The sequence below is a fragment of the Petaurus breviceps genome, unplaced genomic scaffold (genome assembly GCF_028583685.1).
Source record: "Petaurus breviceps papuanus isolate PSGF00001 unplaced genomic scaffold, PetGlider_PUasm1.0 80, whole genome shotgun sequence".
Taxonomy (NCBI): domain Eukaryota; kingdom Metazoa; phylum Chordata; class Mammalia; order Diprotodontia; family Petauridae; genus Petaurus; species Petaurus breviceps.
In genome coordinates, this window is record NW_027186540.1 from 15,414,301 (window position 1) to 15,433,221 (window position 18,921).

Consider the following 18,921-nt stretch of genomic DNA (forward strand, 5'->3'; position numbering starts at 1 on the left):
CCATTTCCTTCACGCTGCATTCCTTCTCTTTCTTCCAAGGACATTGAGTCATGGATTAGGCCTCTTCCTAGGAACTTGCTGTTTTATGAATTCCACATTTCACAAATACTATAAACAATATTTGGCAACTTCACTACACTGTATCTACATATTTCTGCACTTCTGACCTTCCCTCCCTTCAAAAAGAAAAAAAAAAGAATGGGGCAACATCATGGCATCATAGTACTTAGCAAATACAACAGTTTTCATTTTCAGTCTATTTTCATTTATAATCTGAAAATCCTTTCCAGCAGGCCTACATTGCATTTAAAAAACAAAAAACAAAAAACAAAAACAAAAACCTCAAAGAGCTTTATTGATTTTGAACAGAATAGGCTTCAAGTTTGAATAATTTTTAGCAAAATCTCACTTAGATAATGTCACATAGGAAGTAAGAAATATAGAATTCAGAATTACACAGATTACATCTGCAACAAAAGTTCTTATCTCAATTTTCTGTGTATCTGAAATAAAACTTTTTTTCATGAGGTGCTTGCTAAATTTTCCATTAGTATATGTTGCTAGGCTGACCTTTAGAAAGTATTGAGGCCATCATGTGAGAAATTGAAACACAATGTATGAGACAGCATAGAGTAGTAGAAAGAACATTGAACAAAACATTAAAATGCCCATATTCTGGTCATGACTGCCACTTTCTCACTATGTGACTTTTGTTGAAACTTCCCTTCCTCATCCATGAAAGGGGGGAGAGGTGATTCCTGTTGGACCACATTTTCTCAAAAGTTACCTCCAGATTTAATATTCTTTGTTTTCCTATTTGCTTTAATCTAAAGTTTTTAAAGCTTAACTTAAGCAAAAACATGCATTTTGCCACAATGCTTTAGCTCAAACTATAGAAATTTATCCATAAGCTTTTTTTTAGATCAGTCAACATTGTGTATCATGTTACCATTTGACTATGATGAATGGGAATTTATTACTGATGTGGAAAGAGTTAAAACAAAAATAAAATTACCAAAATGAGAATTAATTGTAAAGTTTAAAATGTCAGTAGATTAGAGGAATAAAATAGTGCCTTGTACATTTACCCTATAATAATATCCACTGATGAAAGATATCATGGCAAGGCAGAGTACTGTCACTGTCATTTTTTTGGACAATGAAACAAGTTAAGCAATTAAGATTATGAATCAAATCAAATTAACTGGATACAGCTGTATGACACTGAATGCATGACCAAATGGCAGATGGTAACTTCTATTTTTTCAATGGTCACTTCCTTAAAAGTGAGGTGAATGCCTGATGACATATAAACCTGGATTTCTGTACATCATTAGTCATTTATTTCAACACTTTTTCAAGTTTGTGATAGAGAACTACTCAGTTGATCAGTAGAAATGATTTTTCCACACTTTTTAAAAGTATGTTCATAAGTTAAAAAGAAAAAAAGGGAAAGCTTTCTTAACATGATCAAAACAGAAGAATGTATTAAAATGGCCTCCCATTCAAGATAAAATCCTTTTTAAGAATCATTTTTGGAGTGCATTCATGTACAATTGTCTGATGTATGCACAGAACCCTACTACATGTACAATTGAACTTTAAGGAAAAAATGCTCTTCTCACAACAGTTTGTTTAAAAAAGTACAATTTTAATTAACATGAACTTTTTTTTTTCATGTATAACAAATCATCTTTATTGAAGTACTTGCATTAAGGTCCTATTTTGATACCTCTTCCAGAAATGGAGTTGGCCATATGTTATGACAATAGATTAAATTCTAGAGGGCCTTACAAACTTGGAAAAGCTTTGAGTACATCTCTAGCTATAGGTTCTTTGCCTGTCATTCAAGGAGCTAAGTTCAGAAAGGGCCATCAACTGACTGTTAACTACCAAATGAGTAATTTTTTGGGCTACTGTATCTCAAAGACTGTCCTCTAAACCTTTAAAGGGGCTGAAATATGAAGTAATGGAAGAAGTGCCCATAATGAAAAAAAATTATAGATCTTTGAAGGATCTCTGTTTGAAGATCTTTGTTTCCTGGTAATGTTCTAAAGTCAGATTTGAATTCAAATTTTCCTGACTCAAGGCTCAGTGTTCTATCCACTATACCAACTAGCTGACTCTAAGGTCTGTATTTTACAAAAATAACCTTGGCAGCCATGTGGAAGATGGTTTGGAAGGAGGATTGGATTTGAGATCTGAGAAAGAGATTTATGTTTGCAAAAATTATAATTTTTTAGGACTACAGAGTTAGAGGTGGAAAGGACCTGATATACCCTCTTGTTCTGCCTCCTCATTTCATCAATAAAAAACTAATGCAGAGACAGGTGAAATACCCACCACCTTGCCCAAGGATACATACAGGGCAGAACTGTAATTCAAACCTAGGTTCTCTGATTCCAAATTTAGTGTTTTTTCTATTGTAATACACTGACTGCTAAAATCTTAAGAGTCCTGAAAGGCCATAGAAAGTTAAAGTTAGAAATCTAAGAAACTTGGGCATTCATTTTATCTCCTAGTGAAGGAACGGAGTTTCATTTAGTATTTCTCCTAGATTTTAGAATCATGGAACTTCCAAATCATCCTTTGATATAGGACCCTGAAGTCCAGTGGAAATACATCTGTGGTTTTATATCAAGACTTATTTAGAAACATGATTTAGATAGGAGGGTTTAATATTTTTTTTAAAAAAAGGGGCTTAATTTTAGAGGAGTAAAATTGGCAGCTATTCAGTCTTGGTTCTATCACTGGCTAAATGTTTACTTATACATCTAGCACATACAATAATGGGCCAATGAGCAAAATCCATTTTAAAGTAGTTACAATCTCATTGTTAAAGTTTCTATCTTTAAAATATAGATTATAAAATTACTTTGTATTTAAAATAGCAAACAAGGAAGTTATTGGAAAGCATAAAGAAGGATACATGGAGAGATCAATCAAAAAGTATTTATTAAACACTTAACTTTAAATGCTAGTGACATAAAGAAAAGTAAAAAATAGTCCCAAGGAGCTTGCATTTCTAATGGGGAATACAACTCATAAATATCGGAGTACATACATGATAAATAAGGAAGAAACTGAAGGTAATCTCAGAGGGGAAGGAATTAGCATCTAAAGTGACCAGGATAGGCCTTCTTCAGAGGGTGGAATTTAATCAGATTTTGAAGAAAGCCAGAGGAGCTAAGGAATGGAGAAGAGAGAGGCTATTTCAGTCTCAGGGAACAGCCAGTACAACTGCAGAGATATAAAATGGAGTGTTGTACTAGTTAGTAAGTAGACTAGTATATGTGGATCATTGAGTTTTGGGAGGAGAATAAATTGTAAAAAAAAAAAACTAGCAAAGAAGGAAAGAGTCAGGTTAAAAAGAACTTTAAGTGCCAGAGACGCAGGAATTTATATTTCATCCTGGAGATAATAAGTATCCATTGGAGTTTATTGAGACCTAACAATAATAACAGCTGATATATATGTATATATGCATGTAGTCACACAACACATATGTACATATATGCATACTTAAACATATATGTATAAGTATACATATGTGTGTTGTTTATATAGGGGCACCTAGGTGTCACAGTAAATATTAGCCCTGTAGCTGGGAAGATTCATCTTCCTGAGTTTAAATCTGGCCTCAGACACTTACTAGTTGCATGACCCTGGGCAGGTCATATAATACTGTTTGCCTAAGTTTACTCTTTGGTGAAATGAGCTGGAGAAGGAAATGACAACCCACTCCAGTATCTTTGCCCAGAAAACACCAAATGGGGTCATGAAGATTCAGATATAATTAGAAACAACTGAACAACAAGAATGACAAAACATTTATGTGGAAGTCTACTATGTACCAACTACTACTGTGTTAAACACTTTACAAATGCTGTTTTGATCCTCACACCAATCCTGGGACATAGATGCTATTATTAGTCCTATTTTACTGATGAGGAAACTGAGGCAAACAGAGGTTAACTGAATTGCCCAAGGTCACAAGCTGATTTTTAAAGACAAATTTGAACTCAGATTTTCCTGAGTCAAAGCACAGTGCTCTAGCTACTGTACCAGCTAGGTGACTCCAAAATGTGTATTTAAAAATTAATAATCATAACTTTGGCAGCCATGTGGAAGATGGATTGGAATGAGAGAGATTTGAGACAAGGAGACCAGCTTGAAGGCTTTAGCAATATCAGGGAGCATTGAGGAAGGCCTGAACTAAGGTGTTACTTCTGTGAGTGGAGAGAAAGGAAAGGAACCTAAGAAAATGTTATGAAGGTAGAATATTTGGCAGCAGATTGAATTGGACAAGCAGTGGTGTCCAATATTAAGATGAATTCAACTGGATAAATATTACTTTCTCCACTTTTATCCCATTTCCAGAATCTATAATAGAATGATTTGGGTCAAGGCCCCAGAAGTGGAATGGGTTTGAGGAATCCTCTAACATCTAGAACAGTCTCAGAAAATCTGACTTAGTCAAGTGTTATCCCTAGATGGGAGAATTAAATGCCGACCTAGAGAAAGACAATGTAACCAAAAGATCTGGCCCTGTAATTACACACATATTTAAATATTTACTATAGGTACAGGCTTTAAAGAGGAGATTAGACTACTTGTTCTTCCTATTTCACAAGGATGTTGTTAGGATCGACTGAAATAACAGACGTAAAAGTTATTTGGATTTAACATGTTGTATAAATTCAAAGTATTGTTATCATTAATCCCTGTAGAAAGATTTTTCTCTACATATATTTCCTTCTTTTAAAAAATTCAAACTTTAAAATTTCCTTTGATTAGAACTCCCTAAGAGCAAGTGATGTTTCTTTCTTATGAACAGAAGGCATAGTTATATATGTCCATAATTTATAGATATACATATATGTGCATATACATAAACATCTATATTTTTGTGTGTATACATACATACATATTGGAAAGGTGAGTTGTTGACGTTGTGTAGATAAAAGTGTGAAGAGGATTGGAAAGTTACCCTTTACAGATTATTTCTATTGTTGTTGTCCAGTCATTTCAGTCATGTCCGACTCTAGGTGATCTCATTTGGGGTTTTCTTGGCAAAGATACCGGAGTGGTTTGTCATTTCCTCCTCTAGCTCATTTTATAGACAAGAAAATGGAGGCAAACAGGGTTAAGTGACTTGTCCAGGGTCAAACAACTAGTAAGTGTTTGAGAATGGATTTGAATTCAGGTACACAAGTCTTCCTCTATTCTCTCACCTAGCTGCCCCCTTACAGATTATGTCTGGAATCATAAAGATAATTCAGTTGTGTAAATTAAAATTACCAATGCTTTTTAGAGTTATGTAGAGGAGCTTAGAGGTTATGTTATTTGACTATAGGCATAATGCTGGTTTTGGGGGGAAGAACCTGAACCCAGGTATTTCTAATTCTAAAGCCAGCTTTTATCCAGCATACTTTATGGTCATTTTTGGCAAGCTCATAATTGTACCTTAATTAAAACAGTTGTGATTTCACTATACAACCTATCCCACATGTATACATAATGTACATGTGTATATACATATGTATATATGCACATACACAAAATCATGTTCTATGATATGAATATATACATATATGCACATATACATAGAAACACATATAGTTGTACAACCTGCCATTATTTCCATGTGACTGTAGCTGCCACCTTGCTACAGGGCAAGATTTTGTTTCTCAAGAGTGTTAAAAATTATACTTCTGAGCACATTACCAGATCTTTCTTAGGTTGACCCCTTCTTTAGTGTGTTGAAGTAGATTATTAACTTCTTAAAATCACACGCAGCTTCACTTTTCCATTTGTAATCCCAACACCTCATGTAATGTCTAGCACATAATAGATAATAATATCAATACATGTTGGTAGTTTCGTTGTTTTCCCTGCTTCTTTATCAGAGCTAAAGTCCAGAGCCACTGACTATACATTGGTGGTATTATTTCCATATGACTTTGTTTTGGGTAGAGGTATCATTTCCAGATGATCTGAGAAGGAGTTAGGGTGATTTAATGACTGAACCATATTGTCACCAGCTCAGTCTATTAAGCATTTGTAACTGCAGCACATTGCTTAGTTTAAAAGGGAGTGACAAATGAGTGGTTGATCTGTTGTGTGTACCATGGAACAATTGGCACTGTCAGTATTTATTCTCATCTCTTGTTCTTCCTTTGTCCAGACATGCCCAATTCTTACATTGTAAACTGTAATGTAGTCATACAATGCTTTATTCTCTACCAGAAATTTCCAGTAATCAGAATTGTTTTGCTTCATTAAAATAATAAAAAAAAGGGTACGGCTTGATCTCCTGCTCTTAAAATAATCTTCTTGTTGGCTTATTTCATTTGTAAGGCTTCAGGTCAACTTCTCTTTTTTATTTGTGGAATTCCAGCTTTGTGTCTTACATTGCCTTAGAAAATGTCAATAAAGAAGTTTGACAAAAACTTATGGTGTGCTATGCTGCCATCTCCTGGTAAAAGTGGAAAGTGTTTAGTTGTAGACTGGAAAACCTCATTTAAAAGTTTTTGCCACTGTCCATGTTCCTGACCCCTGTAGAAGGTAATTGGACATTTTTAGTCCTGTCTCATAATCTGTATTTTGTGCATGTTTTCTGAGGAAGGAGAGTAGAAGAGTAGACCTTTTTCACTTTGGTCTTGAATCATGGGAATGTTTTATTTGTCTTGAAGTTCAACTCTTAACAAAAAGAAAAGATCATGGTTTTATATACTTGAATACAAAAGTTTTTAACCTAACATGCACAGGTCCATGGATAAATTTCTGAAGGTGGGTAACTTTCATGGGGGCGGAACCCTAAATATTTTCACTAAGTTTTGATTTCCTTTGTAATCCCATGTATTTTCTACATTTAAAACATCATTCTTAGAAGTCCATAGGACTCTCACAAGCCTGCCAGAAGTCCATGACTAAATAAATGAATAGATTTATTGATTGATTAATTAATAACCCCTGGTCTGATTGTATAAATTAACTTAGAATGTTGATTTAATAAATTATGTCTAAGACTCAAATTTTATTCTTATTTACAATTTTAAAAAAGTTATTCCATTATAGCACAAAGTCTGGCAGATTCTGCCATTTTGGGAAAGTTTTGAATATGGTCTCACAGACTATATCTGTTGCCTGAGAACCAGCTCAGCTAGATATGGAAATGCTTATCATGAGTAGGTTGACCATTAGATAACGAATTCTCAGGCAGTGGAAGCTATGAAACAAGGAAAAAATACAGAACTATTCCCAATTCTCTATGGGTCCCTTTTGCTTCTATAGTAAAGATGTTGGAATGGCAGAAAAGGGGACATAGAATGGATGGAATCAGAATTTTTAAACCAACCATAAACATTGATTCAGCTGTTGATTGTCTAAATCCTTATGCTTTTCCCATGACAAGTGGGCACTGGAGGGACAAAACCATTTCAATATTGATATCCTTCTTATAGCTATCATAAACAAAACCAGAATCCATATAAACATTGTGGCCAAATAGAGGGATGGTTCACAGATATTCACTGGAGAGGCAAATAAAAGAGTTTAGGCAATTTGTTTCATTTGAGCCCAAAGGTAACAAGAAACATTACTATCACTTGGTCATCTTGCCTAGAGGTCATCTGATCAGCATGAACAAAGAGACTACCGCAAAGATAATTATATCTTTTGCAAAATATGAAGTGATAGAAAAATTCTATACAGAATTCAAAGAATTCTTCTAAATCAAGTTAGCATTTACATGATATAAAGACTTCAGTGTGAAGGTGAACATAAGGGTGGAAAAAACATAAGGGTGGAGAAAAAAATTATGTTTTTTAAAATGGTTCATAATTGAGAAAGGAAAGAGGTTAAAGATTTTATAGGAAATTGACTATTGTAAATACCTGAGGCATGATGGGAACCCAGGTCTTCTTGACTCCAATCCTTGCATTTGTCTCTCTTGATTCATTCTTAGTATAAACTTTGGTGGAATTTGTTAATTCACTCATCTATTTGTTCATTCTCTCATTCATCTATGCAGTCATTCATCTAGTAATTCATTCAGAACATATGTCTGAACAACTTCATCTTGCCCAATACTGTGATTAGTGCTAAAGAAGATGGGTAAGGGATCAGTTGGAGTCATAGATGAATCTCATGTTTGCAGAATGGGTGAATAAAATAGCATTGCTATGAACAAAGCTAGGAAAAATTTTTGAGAAGAGAGGAAGGTATTAGAAAGGAAGACAATAAATTCAATTTCATTTTTAGCAAAATTGAATATCTAGGTGATCATATTCAGCAGATAATTGTGTAATGCTGTGGATCAAAGTTTCTTTGAGATTTTTGAAGAGGCCAGGAATGGGACTGAGAATATACAAGAGAGACTGACCTTGCTCTCTGGATTTAGCTTCTATCTGATAAATAAGGAATAAATAGATGATGAGTAAGAAAAAGTAGCAAATCGAAATGACTTTTTCTTTTTATTAGTGAAGAGGAAAAGAAAACAAGGTTAATAGCCGGAAAGAAAGGCAGACGTTTTTAGACAGAGAAGGAGAAGCAAGCAGAGGTTACTTTGCTATCTGCCTTTATTTTATTACCTTGGGAACTATGCTCATTGTTGTTGTTTTAATATTTGTTTTCTCCCCTTGAAACTGAAATTCTAGACTTGAGAGATTTTAAAGAATCTCACAGATGACAATTTTGAAAATTCCTCAGTTAGAGTCACCTCTACTTTCTGATTATTTGGGAACCATTTCTTCCTGCTTTGACTTTTACTAAAAATTAAATTTTATTGCTATCTTTTCCTCCATATTGCTACAGTTTCTCTCAGACTCCTTTCCCACTCCCAGAGAGGCATCCTATATTACAAATTATACTCTGAAGAAAAAAGAAAAAAAATCAGGAAAGCTGATTTAACACCCCCCGCCTCCATACACATAAACACAGTAACCGAAAATATATATACAGTGCCATACTAATGGAGTTTCCATCTCTGCCAAGGAGTAGAGAGGGGCAACTTCTCATATCTTTCCTTTGGAACCAGAGTCGGTCATTGTTTTAAATTTTGTAACATTTACTTTTGATTGTGTGTGTTGGTTGTTTCTGCTTAAATCATAGTTACTCTGCATATTGTTCTCTTGACCCTGCTTATTCCACTCTGCATTGGATCATGTAAATTTTTATATGCTTCTCTGTATTCAACATATTAAATATTCCATTACATTTATGTACCACAGTTGGTTTAACCATTTCCCACTTAATGGGTATCTATTTTGTTTCTAATTCTTTGCTACCACAAAAAAATGCTATAGATATTTCGGCGAATAAGAGAATGTTTGTTCTATCAATGGTCTACAGGAATATAAGCCTAGAAGCGAATCACTGTGTCAAAGCAAAAGCTATGGACATTGTAATCACTTTATTTTTATAATCCTAAATTACTCTCTAAAAGCTTATCTAGATTCATAGCTCCAACAATTCAATAGTATATCTATATTTCTATAAACTCTCCAACATTGATTATTCTCATTTTTTGCATCCTTGATAATTTTTGGATATGGGGTGAAGTATTAGATTTCATTTGATTTATATTTTCTTATTATTAGCGATGTGGAACATTCTTTCATATAATTATTAATACTTTGGAATTCTTTTTTTTGAGAACTATTTGTTCCTATCCTTAGACCATTATCTTTTAAAGAATGTAGTTTATTCATATATGCTTACATATCTGTGTATTTACAACTACATAGATACCCACTACATATACATATTTATTTGTATATTTGTATGACATACATACATTGTTTATATAGAAATAGATGTACATCTTGGATACCAAAGCCTTTGCTAAGAAATGTAATTTAAAGGTTTTTTTTCTTTCAAATGTGATGGTTTATATTCTTGTCTGAGGCATATTAATTTTGTTTCTGCAGAAGATTTTGAGTTTGTTGTTATTCAGTCATTTTTCAGTCACATATGACACTTTGTGACTCCATTTGGGGTTTTCTTGCAAATATACCGGAATGGTTTGCCATTTCCTTTTCCAGCTTATTTTACAGATGAGAAAACTGAGGCAAATAGGATTAAATGACTTGACCAGGGTCACACAGCTAGTAAGTGTCTGAAGCCAGATTTAAACTCAGAAAGATGAGACTTTCTGACTCCAGGCCTGGCACTCTATCCACTGTGCAACTTTACTTGCCTCAATTTTACAGTTACATGTAATCAAAGTTAACTATTTCATCTTTTTTTAATTGTCTCTAACCCTTGTTCAGTTAATAACATAACTCTACTCTTATCTGTGAAAGGGATATATATTTCCTTTTTATTTTTATAGTATGGTCTTTAATATTGAGATCACTCATTCATTTATAATTTATTTTAAAGTAAGGCATAGCATGTTAGTCAAAGCCTTGTATCTATGACTGTTTTCCAGATTTCCCAGAAGTTTTTAACAAAAAGGGAGTTCTTCCCCAAGTAATTTTTGGGACTTTTGCAAATATTTTGTTGTTGAGTTCCATTGTTTCTAATTTTCCATTTTCTTGTCTGTTCTATTGATTTACTTCTCTATTTTTTTAACCAGTACCAAATGATTTTAATGACTACTGCTTTATAATATAAATTGAGGTATGGAAGTGCTATCCCCCTTTTATCTCTGTCTTTCAAATTATTTCCCTTCATATTCTAGTTCTCTTATTTCTCCAAATGAATTTTAATATTATTTTATAGAGTTTGATAAAGTAAACCTTTGCTAGAGGTTAACTGATAGAATTAAAAATATGAGAATTTGGTCATACTGTCACTTGTTATGGTGTTATGGCCCAGCCATGAGTACTGAATATTCCTCAAACTATTCAAGTTTTTATTTCTTTATGGAGTTCTTTGTAATTTAAACTAAAAAAGCATTTTGTGTGCATTAGTAAATTGTCCCTCAAATATTTTATGCGTTTTGCAGTTATGAGAATGGAATTTATCTATTATTGCCTCTTATTTTGCTATACTTATTTTTTTTGCTATACTTAAAGATAATTGGATTTATATATTATTCTATAGAAATATTTTGATTTTTGAGGGTTTGTTTTGTCGCTCAGCACTTATCTAAAATTCTTTAAATGATTCAATTAGTATCTTGCTTGATTCCTTGGGATTTTCTTAAAGTCATGTCATCAATAAATAGGAATATCTTCACCTCCTCTTACACTATCTTTGTGTCCTTAATTTCTTTCTCTTGTCTTCCTGCTATTACTAGTATTTGTAGAACTATATAAAAATAATACTGAGGTGAGTAGGACACCTTGCTTTCTTCCTGTATTTATTGAGAAAGCTTCTAGTGTACTCAGAATACATATAATGTTTGCTTTTGTTTTTTGATGCATATTTTTATGATATTAAATAAATTTCCTCTATGTTCATACTATTTAGAATAATTATCATGAGTGATAATTATACATCTTCAATGGCTACATCTATTGAGATAATGATGCCATTTTTTATATTTTTGTTTTTAATATGTTCAATTATGTTGATTACTTTAATTTGAACCATCTTTTTATCCCAGGCACAAATTCAACTTTAGCACAATGAATGATTTCTTGGATAAATTGGTATAGTCTATTTGACAAAATTTTATTTAAAAATTTTCGAATCATCCCTTGATGATATTGGTCTATAGTGCTGTGAATTTATCCTTCTCTGGTTTAGGTATTAGGATTATATTTGTCACATAAAATGAGTATGGTAAAGTGCTTTCTCAATTTTTGAGAATAATTTTTATAGTATTGCTACTGGTGTTCTTTAAGTTGACTAGAATTCTGCTATGACTCCATTAGGGCTAGGATTTCCCACTTCCCAATCTCCATTACTTTTGATGTTCGATTTCCATTCTGAGATTGAATTATTTAAGATCTCTAACTCTCAATTAAGTCTCCAATTCTTATCATCTTACTATTTATGTCTTCTTATAATTGGGTTAATTTTCCTCCTGTGAATTTAGATGCTACAGCATTTGAAACACACAATAATGTTGATGTTGTTTTATTGACTATGGTTCTTTAGGCATTCCTGTAGTTTTTTTGTTCAGCTATTTTGTTATGAGTGTTTAATTTTTGGTTTGTTAGCATGATTATAATTCCTGTCATCCCCCCCCTTTTTTTTCATCTGATGCATTGTGAATGTTGTTTCAGCTCTTGGTTTTGATTTTATGTATATTTTTCATTTTTAGTATTTTTCTTATAAACAATTTTTGTTTGTGGGCTATCTGTATACTCATCCATTCTTTTCACTTTTTTTCATTCTATTGGCTTAATTAAATCATACTTAAAGTTATAAGGGCTACATTTATATTTTTATCTATTGATATCTATTTTTTCCCTAAATTAGGAATTTTTGTTTTTCTGAAAAGACAACCCATTGTTTCTTCAGTTATTTTTGCTAAATTTATTTTAATGTAACCTTATTCCCACAGATTCTCTTCCCTTCAAACTTATGTTCCACTCTTCCTATTTATCATAACTTTCCCTAGTTTTGAATTTTTGTCTAATTCTTTGACTCCTTTGTCTTACCTCCTTTTATCTAGTTACCTATTTTTTCCCTTTCTTTCTCTCTCAATTAACTAGTCAAGTAAAATATCCTTCCTCATTCTATTTGTTTTCTTAGAATATTTTTTTTTTCATTTGTACGGAGGGAGTGGCTATCACAGCGTGGCTCAAAGAGAGGCAGAATAGACATCTCTAGCCTCTTCACTCCCCACATTCCTGCAAAGGAGACTCATTCCTGCCTGGAGGGGAAGCAGGAAGAGGTCACTCTGGTCTCCTCAGAGGGAGGAGGTACTGGACTAGAAGTTTATCTGTCTGCTCCATTAAATATTTGTAGTGTAGGCTCTAGCATATATGATCTGGTTCCATCTAACTTCTGATCACTTTGTCATTTCTAGAGGGAAGGAGGACCCCCAGCTCTATATCCAGGGCTTAACCTCTTTCCCACCTAAAAGTAGTTTCTATATAATACAAATATTATTTATAATAAACATACATAGAAAATAAAAAATAAACCCATTTATCCAAATCATAATAAAACAAATCAGAAAGCTACCTACATATGTGAATATATATATAAATATGTATATATATATATATATATATATATATATTAAACAATACAGAGTAAAGGAGCTATCCCATTGGGAGTGAAGTAACTCAGTTCAGCCAAGAGGAGGGTCCTAGATCTCACCCAAAGGGAAACTCCCCAAATTCTCCAGTGCAACAAACTGGAATACCAGCTCCACTCATGTCTTCCTGGAGTTTTTTTTCCCCCTCAGCATCCTGTGTAGCATTCACTTCTTCCATTAAAGTGTTAAATAAAATATCAATATTTACTTTGAAATTCCCTAGTGTAGGTGGATTGAAGAGGAAGATTATTAGTCAGGTATTAAAAACCATGGGAAATGTGAAGAATGTCCAAAGGACAGATAGATAGATAGACAATTTCCAGGAGAATTTGAAGGGGTCATATACTTATCTAGCCCAACTCAAAAGAGGAGCGGATATTAAATTATAGTAGCAGAGGGAAAGTCTGAATGGCAATAAAGAGCAAGAAATAAGCTTATTCTTCCTCTTGGACCTGTTTGTCAGAGTAAGGTGTTTTTTAGCTTTAACACTGGGTGATTCGGTAAAACATCTGGTTGACTGAACAATGATTTTCCCTGATCACATTAACTCTGATCTCCTGGGTTCTTGGCCTTGCTTTCTTTTGTAGTTGTAGTGTGGGTGAATCACAGATCTCAATCTTTATGTTTCTGATTCAAGGCTTCTAGGTTGGCCTTAATTGCTCAAGCCTTCCTTCTTATCATTTTAGCTTTGGAATTATTGGTGACAATACAAACTTCAGTTTTAATCAACCTAGTCATATTGATTTAGCAGAAAGGTAATTAATACCTTCCCTTGATAATTTCCTTGTTATATTGTCAACCAATAACCTGTTTCTACATCAGAAATAAAATTATCCAACATTTAATGCCATATTCACCAAAGCTACTCAGAACACCTAATTTTTTTTTCTGTAGGCAGAAAATTAAATATTTAAATTTGGAAATGTTTATTTTTCTAACTATGGTAATAATAACAGTAAAAGCCTCATTTTATTAAAAAAAAAAAGAAAGTGACATACTAGAAAAGAGTAATTAGCAGCCATTCATAATGGAAAAAAAAAAAACTTCAAGACATGCTATATTTCCAAAGCATGTTGCTATTAATGTTTAACAAAGCTTCCCTTATTTTCAGGTTACTACATCTATATTAATGAGAATTTCACATTATTGGAGCCCTGATAATTGGATTTCTGCAGTGATAACTATAACAGCCGTCCTTTTCTTGATGTGTGTCTATGCCGTTGCGTGGTGTTTCTTCAAAGAGTAAGAATTGAATGATTACTTCTCTTTAAACATCTTAATTCCTGATGAAGACAATAAAAAATGACTTAAAGAGACCATAAAAGAGGGTGTCTAAGTTAAGGGACCAGAGAAATTATCAAATGTTTCAAGATAAAAAAAAAACTTTTGCCTGAAATATAGTTAATTAAAGAGCACGGTGGCCAGCACATATCTGTCTTAGTAGTCAGAATATCTCATTTCCCACCTTACTTTGTTAATAGACAACTGGGTTGATATATTAAGAAAAGTATGCTTGCTTAGTTCTCAGAAGGAGGTATAGGGCAAAATAGTTGTATTACAACAGTGAGGCCTTTGCCTTTGAAACTTTCCCTGGCTATTCTAAGAAACATTCATTTAGCCCATTACCTGTAGCTTCCTACAAATGCATAAATGTCAGACTCATTAGAAATATCACCAGAAACTAAGGAATGGGATTTTCTTATGTAAATGATTTATCAAAATAGGGACTTTGTGGTAGTAGTTCCTTTAGCTCATATACAGAAAAGAAATATTCATTCACTAGGCCTGGATTATTATAATTAATAGAAAACATAGATTTTCAAAAAATGATGAGGGAATCTGAGGAGGATAAATTTATTTATAAACTAAAATATAAGTGACCTGATTACTAGAGTAGTAATTAAAAAAAAGGATTACTATATTAGACAATCAAGAATAAGCTGTATATTTTGTGTAGCTGTACTTCAGTGAGACGTTTTACAAAAGTTCTCATGATATCCCCATGGACAAAACAAAAAGTCAGTATAGTCAGATACATTCAGAATTAGTTAGATGACTGCATATGCCCCAAAGAGAGTTGACTGGTGGATCAATGTAAACCTAAAGAGACATATATAGTGTTTTGCTGTAGTGTTTAACAGTTGGCTCTGTCTTCAAAATCAATTTGACAGCTGAATACTTAGCATATTGTAGATGACATGAAACTAGAAGGGGTAGTTAAAACTTTTAATTACACAATTGAAATCCATAAAGATCAATAGACTAAAATTATGGGTTAAATTTATTAATGTCGACTAAATAAATATGATAAGAATAAATGTAAATCTATACTTAAGTTAAAAAATCATCAGGGTACATAAAATATAGGAGAGAGCTCACTAGATAACCATTCATGTGAAAAAAGATATTTTTTCCATTTCTCTTGTTAATCATCTTAATCAGTATTTCATAACACTACTCTTGTCTTTGGTTTGACCATTCCTTCTCATAATCCTTGACTGGAATATCATCCTTGTCCCACTGTCACTTATATTCTGCTGGACATCTTTACTAGAATGTCTCATAGGTAATTCTAATTCAATAAGTCACAAACCAAAATCATCTTTCTCCTCTAAAACCATTCTTTCTAAATTTCTTCTTTCTTTCAAACCCATGGACATTTTTCTGATCAACCAGACTTACAAGTTTAGAATCATAATTGGCTGTTGATTCTCCCTTAGCCACCCCTTTACCCAGCAAGTTGCCAAATATTCTTCATTTTCCCTTCAAAATATTTCTTGCTTCCATTCCTCCCTTCCTCTCACCTGACCACTGTCCTACATCACTCTAACCCAAACTGTTGAAACGACCTCCTAATGTGTCTCCCTGTTTCAGTTCTTGTCCCTTTCTAATCCATCTGTCAAATGAGGATTCCTATATTACCAATCTAATCATGCCATACATACCCCAACTCAAATACCTTTGATAGCCTCTAAAGCCTGAATCTTGCCTGTTTAGTTGTTTTTCACTCATGCCTGACTCTTTTGTGACCCTATCTGGGGTTTTCTTGGCAAAGATACAGGAGTGGTTTGTTATTTCCCCTCTCCAGCTCATTTTACAGATGAGGAAACTGAAGCAAACAGGATCAAGTGACTTGTCCAGGGCCACATAGCTAGTAAGCGTCTGAAGTTGAATTTGAACTGAGGTCTTTCTGATTCCAGGCCTGGCCATGTCCACTCTGCCACTTATCTGTCCCTGGCTCTTGCCTACCCACATGAAAAGGGGATAATGAGAAATGAGAGGGGAACAGTAGATTTTGAAAAGTTTTAAATAACAAGCTCTAGAGTTTGTACTTCATTCCATAGGCAATAGGGAGCTGAGGAAGATTCTTAAAGAGAAGAACAACATAGTAGACTTGAATTTTGGAAAGGGAAAGCTACTTCATCAATTGTGTAGAGAATGGTTTGGAAAGGAGTATGTCTCTGTAGACACAATGTAACATGTGGGCCTGTTGATTAGCAAATATTTCATCACTACTAATATTAACCACTTATATCTTGAGTGCCTGTATCTCTTGTTAACATATATTATCCCCTTAACATTAGTGCTCCAGGTTGTTCAAGATTCTTTCCCAATTGTTACCAGCATCAAATGAGCCAGCCAAGTGTTACTATTGAGGAAACCATCAAGATACCAAGGTAGAAGAAAAGTTCATATTTGTTTGGTAATCTCAACTATCTTTAAGCTTTTAACAATTATTGCATTACATTTAAAAGGTGAGGTCATGGTTAAAATTCCTTTTCTCTTTATTAGGCATGTGTTATTTTAATTAAAATGACCATAAATTAATTTTATAACTTTTGAAAAAAAATTGGCTTAATTTTAGAACTAATTGTTCCTGCCTTGCAACCACAACATAGACTTTTGCACAGGGCATATCTCATATACCTGTGGGCATGTATTGCAGGGTCCTAGCCCCTAAACCTCATGCTTCATGACTTTCTCCCACTATATAATGAAGGTTTATTTAAGGTTTAAACATTACAATTCCTCTTAAAGAAAAATGATTATCCTTTGATGTTGCCTTACATAAAAGGTATATGAACTTTAGACCTTTGGCCAGAATTTACTTGTTCTTGCTTCCTATTAGATTTGGTCTCTTTACCATTAAGGTCAACCTTTAATTGAAAAATAATAATAAATTCATACAGATGCTCCCTATTCTATAACCTAAGAAAACAGTATGGAGACTGGGTCTGGCCCTCATTCTCTTTTTATTATGACTGTAAGTTCATATGTCACGGCAGAACAACATTTACACTCCAGGTTAGGTGAGATTATTGGCTGTCAGGGGTGAAACTTGAACCCACCTTCCTGACTTGGAATGATCTTTCTTACCGTGTGTGTGTGTGTGTGTGTGTGTGTAAAAGAGAGAGAGAGGAATGTATAGACAGGGAAAGAGAGAGACAGAGACAGACAAAAAGAGTCAGAGAGAGAAATGAGAGGAAGGAGAATATGAACTTGGATTCAATTTTCACCTATGACAATTATTAAATATGAAATCATAATCTAATCTGGGCAAATCACTTAACTTATATACATTGTGTCATTTTATGTTGGTAGGAAAAAATGTCATAGTAGGAGCTCCACAGACAGATAAAACGCTGATCCTGTATTTAGTGAGTGAGTGTCCTCTTGGTGCCTCTGTGCTGGCTAATGATTTGTGACACAAAAATGTCCATATGTCATTTTTCCTCAATACTGTATGGTTTAGTTATAATTGTGGATAACATATCATTAAAAATACCCCGGTATAGATTCTCAATATTTCTTTGATGGTACTGTCTAGGAACATGGACTCATTTAACAGTCAACAAAAGTCAAATTTGAAGTCAACATTACTGCCTGGAAATGAAAATGTAAGTATAATGAGGAAAGTTAAATGTTTTATTAAACCAATCACTTTTGAACCTTCAAATTTGAAGGAGGGTAAAATGCTTCTGTTAATAATAGTTAAGAGCAAAAATAATGAAATTCATAAACAAAAAAGAGTTAAGCATGATATGAAACTGAGGTAAAAGAGGAAAAAGACAAACATTAAGATCCCTTAAAAATGACTGACAGCTAGAAACCAAGGGTAAGGAAATGAAAATGCTTAAATGAAGAAGAATAATGATGTTTTTGAATTCTAATAGATTAAATATTTTAGTGTAGAAAAATCATACTTATTTTGCTTTTGTTCCTTTGCAATGTTCAAAACCATGAGATAAATTATACCAATTTGGGAATACTTGGAAGATGGAAAAGGCTAAGGGGTATGAAAAAGACAACTGGCTAAAAGATTCACTAACTGTTAAATGGCCAATCACTCTTAACCTTTTGAGGAACCAAGGTTTAAATGACAGAAGCATATTCACTGTCATAGATAGATACACATTATATGCATATGTATATATGTGTGTGTGTGTGTAGATGTATAGATAAACAGTGGGATTATATACATGTATACACATAAGAGTTAACCTAGAGTGATATAATTTTAGAATTAATATGAATTATTTCAATCTCCTAATTTTACCACTGAGAAAATTGAGGCCCATATAAGTGATGGGACTGATCAAGTTTTCTGGAGCAAATTGGTAGAACCAGGACAAGAAGTCAGGTCTTCTGATTCCCAGTCTATAGTACCTTGGTGCCTCAAATTTTTACTCAGGTTGATTAGTTATTGTGATTCTAACATAGTGTGATTAATGAACAGAAAAGTTAAAATTCCATTC

The 18,921-nt window shown here is 33.3% G+C and overlaps 1 protein-coding gene across 1 annotated transcript in view; it reads left to right on the forward strand.

Annotated features, from left to right (window-relative positions):
* The window catches only part of LOC138176027 (cadherin-related family member 4-like), a 133,058-nt gene that overhangs the window by 105,443 nt on the left and 8,694 nt on the right, over positions 1–18,921 (forward strand). The window contains exons 14-16 of the mRNA XM_069106754.1: positions 14,277–14,407; positions 16,750–16,842; positions 17,994–18,063. Of these exons, the coding sequence (XP_068962855.1) occupies positions 14,277–14,407; positions 16,750–16,842; positions 17,994–18,063 (294 nt within the window). The remainder of the gene's footprint in view (positions 1–14,276; positions 14,408–16,749; positions 16,843–17,993; positions 18,064–18,921) is intronic.